The 3,947-nt window shown below is 63.5% G+C and overlaps 1 protein-coding gene across 1 annotated transcript; it reads left to right on the forward strand.

Annotated features, from left to right (window-relative positions):
• Positions 1-435: 435 nt before the first annotated feature.
• On the forward strand, positions 436-3,670 carry LOC105311548 (serine/threonine kinase-like domain-containing protein STKLD1; the record flags this gene model as incomplete). The annotated part of the gene is made up of 4 exons (XM_011387524.2): positions 436-506; positions 1,169-1,284; positions 2,364-2,482; positions 3,507-3,670. Coding segments are annotated over 4 exons (470 nt in total), but the record flags the coding sequence as incomplete, so codon positions are not given.
• Positions 3,671-3,947: the final 277 nt, after the last annotated feature.

Here is a 3,947-nt window from a genome sequence, read left to right on the forward strand (position 1 = left end):
TGCCTGGAAACCCGGCTGAATCTTGTTGCTGACACAAAAATGCTTCCAGAATGTTCTCTCTCCGGGTCTTATTTATTCTAATGGCATAAAGCGGCAAGCCCCAAGTAGGCACTGAAGACCTCACGCTCTCTGACATCCGCAGGGCCACAGGGGTGGGGCTGGGGGCCAGAGCCCCAGGGCAGCCACGGTCTCCAGTACTCAGGAGGTGTGGCCTCGGACACCAGGGCCAGCTGCCGAGATTTCACTGTTGAGGAGCCTGAGGCAGACGCTTCTTGCAGGGGCGCTGAGCTCTTGCCTAGCTTTAGGCCCCTCTCAAGATGCAGAGACCGTGCCAGGATCTCCGTGGCCGCTTTGAGTGGTCACGACCTCTACAAACAGCTGTGCCCCCCCCCCGGGGGTCGGGGGGCTCTCGTCCGCATCTCTCGCTCTCCCCAGTGGCTGCAGAACATGCTGGGCCAGGTGTTGGACGCTCTGGAATACCTGCACCAGCTGGACATCATCCACAGGTGACCAGGGGGCCAGGCTGCTTCAGGAGGAAAGCACCACGTCCCCTTGGGCGACATTGCCCATGGGCAGGATCGAGGGAGGGAGGTGCAGACCGCACAGCCAGGATGAGGGCGGGGACCTGTCCGGAACACGTCCCAGGCTCACGGAGAATGCCCCCCAGCAAGGGACCTCCAGGGATTCACCCTCCCCACGCAGCCGTGAGGTGTGAGCTGGCCGGTCGGTCCGTGTAAAGTGCAAGGGCAGGAAGCAGATACCAGATCCCCAGGACAGGAGGTGAAGCTGGGGGCGTGGGCTGCTCCAGCCAGCAATCCTGCCTCACGCTCCTGAATCCATGGTCTGAGGGGCTGGGAAGGGCTTCAGATCGGATCAGTGTCCTATCGCAAGGAGGGCAGAAGCTACGTGGACCTTGGGAAGGAAGGAAGTGCCCAGGACTCGGTGGTAACATCAGCGGATGTCACCTGTTCCCACGTGCAGGAGAGCTGGGTGGTTTCCTCCTCAGTTTGTTTAAAACTAGAACAGCTGCAAGTCCCATCCTGCTCACAGGAAACAGCAGGTTTAAAGAGGGCCGCGAAGGGGCGTTTACTGAGGAGAGGGGGTGTGAGCTGCCGGGCAGGGCGGGGGCCAGGGGCGGCCGGAGCAGAGCCCCCCATCCTGGTTTCAGGAACCTCAAGCCCTCCAACATCGCCCTGGTCAGCAGCAACCACTGCAAGCTGCAAGACCTGAGCTCAGAAGTGCTGATGACCCACAAAGCCAAGTGGAACATCCGTGCGGAAGAAGGTGGCCGGGTCCTCCCTGGCCGCAGGGCATCGGGCGGCGGGGGTGGGTGGGATTTGGGGGGGAGCAGTGGGGGAGGGGCCGTTTTCCCAACGCTGGAGGCTCCCAGAGTCCAGAGGGCGGGAAGAAGGCAACAGCAAGCCTGTCCAAAGAGGCCCCTAGCCTGGACTGTAACCAAGCAGGACGACCACCATGGGGGGCGGGGGCGGCATGCGGGGTCTGAAGGACACCCAGAAAATGCTAACCTCAGTGAAGGGAGGAGAAAGCTCTCGGGGGAAGAAACTGCCCCATAGGGACGGGAGGCTCTTGGGTGCCGGGAACTGACCAGGCTGGAATTACTTCACTGAGCCTTGAACCCCAGCCCCCCGCAGGCCGTGGTAGGAGCAGGGGCGAGGGAGGGGGGTGAGCGGATATGAGTTCTCTGTCCTTTGAAATGACAATGGGGTAGAGAGAGCTGGGCTTCTAGCCTGCAGCAGCTATCAGGGGTGGAGGTACCAGCGGAGGGGGGGGCGGCTCCAGTCCCCAGTTGTGGCTGGTGCACGGGGAATGGGTGGGGGCGGGTGGGTGGTTAGCTCTACTGGACGCGTGGATGGCAGGGGTCCTTAAAGTCCACTCCTTTGCTGTTTTGCTGTATAATGGAGGTCTTGAGGGCCACCGCCTGAGGCCTCCCACAGACTGACAGAGCTGGACCGAGGACCCTGCTTTGTCGGCTCCTTGTCTGGGGTTCAGGTTTAGAAACGAGGGTGGCACAACTTTGCCTCAAGGTCCTGATGTTCAGAAGGGCGCTGTGTTTCAGGAGGAGGCAGATTCAGCCTTCCTGGCACACACGTCTCCCGACTACTGCAGCCACAGTCGGCACAGACACATGCACGTGGGCCAGCCTCGCGGGCATCTGCCTAGATGGGCAGCCTCAGTGGCCGAAGACCAAGGGCCAGGGACTCGTTGACCAGGGGCTTCCTGTCCCCACATAGGTAGCCCGACCCTATCTCCCCCAAGCAGCGTGATGAAGGGCTCATGTTTCAAGCCGCTTGCTTCCCCAGGGAGCACAGGACTCATGCAACCCCACCTTCTCCTGCCAACAGACCCCGTTCAGAAGTCCTGGATGGCCCCCGAGGCCCTCAACTTCTCCTTCAGCAAGAAAGCTGACATCTGGTCCCTGGGCTGCATCATTCTCGACATGGTCAGCTGCTCCTTCCTGGATGTGAGCTGCCTTCCACCTGCCCCTCCCTGCAGCACCCCGACCCCACGCCCCATGTCCCCAGGGAGCCGGCTCTGTGCCCCTCACCCCAGAGGGCACACTCTTCCCATTGCCCTCTACCTCGTGCTTGCCCTGTGCCTCCACAGGTGGGCGGAGCTGTGCAGAGGCCCCCAGCCCCAGCTGCTGGAGGACCCGCGCCCCCGCCCCCTCAGGACCTTGCCCGCAGGGCCAGGGCCCTGGCCTGGTGGTGGGGACCGTGGTGGGGATGCTCAATCCTGCCGGTGCATCTGGCCCTAACAGCAGCCTCCGGTGTCCTCACTGCCCCTTGTGGATGAGGAGACCCGACTTGATGCATTCGGCCACCCAGGGTGGGATTTGGGCCACACTCTGCCCATTTGCGTCAAGGATGCATTTAGCTGCAAGCAATGGACAGCGGACTTCCGTGGGCCTGAACACACACCGCTGCTTGTCCCCCAGGGGCCCAGGCTGGTGTGGCGGGGATTCCTTAGCATGGCCTGGAACCTGGACCACCACCTGCAGGCCCCGAGGAGAGGGGCAGAGCTAAGGGCCACGTGGCCCCTGGTCCCCTGGCTGCGGGAGGCTGGGAGGTTGAGCTTTGTGGCTTCAGAGCCCCGACATGCAGAGAAGAGAGCAGGGAGAAGTGAGCCGGCCAGGCCACTGTCCCCCAGGCCCGCGTGCAAGCACCGAGGTCCCCGGAAAGAACAGGCGAGCCCCAACACTCCCCACTCTCTCCCGGATGCCCCAGACTCTTGCCAGCTGGGGCTGGATCTGGGATGAGGCCCAGAGCCTGCGTGACATGACCAGCAGCAGTAGGAGGACCGGCGAGCCGCCCGTAGGCATAGAAGGGCCGTGAGGCTCAGGTGGCCTCGTGATGGCCACGCCTTCTCACCCGGCTCCCCTCACGGCACCCCCTGGAGCCTGGCACAGCTCTCCGCCCGGGGCTGGGGCCCAGTTTTCCTCTAGTTGAGGGAACGCAAGCAGCTGCCCGCGCCCCATCTTCCCCCAGGCCTCGGAGGCCATGCTGCTGCGCAAGTCCATCCGGAGTCTCCCGGGCGGCCTGAGGAGTGTCCTGAGCACCATGGAGGGGCGGCGGATCCCACAGGCGAAGACGTTCAGTGCCCTTCTGCCCCAGATGCTCCAGCCTGAGCCCTCGGAGCGCATAGCAGTCGAGTGAGCCGGGTCCTGGCCGCGGGGAGCCTTGCAGTGCATCTTGCACGTTTGTCCGCCTCCATGTCCGTGTGGCCGCTTGGCGTTCCCAGGCCACAGAGTGCTCCGCCATCACGCCCACCCCGACTCGGCCCCGATCGCGGGCCTTTCCAGGCCGGGCTGCCCCCACGAGCGTCTCCGGTGCATGGAGCCCGGGGTGCCAACACGGCCGGCTTGTCCATCAGGCATGGGAGAGACACAGCCCGGAGCATCCAGGAATGTGCTAATTCTCATTATTTAA

Source organism: Pteropus vampyrus, unplaced genomic scaffold (genome assembly GCF_000151845.1).
Source record: "Pteropus vampyrus isolate Shadow unplaced genomic scaffold, Pvam_2.0 Scaffold1000004785, whole genome shotgun sequence".
NCBI lineage: Eukaryota > Metazoa > Chordata > Mammalia > Chiroptera > Pteropodidae > Pteropus > Pteropus vampyrus.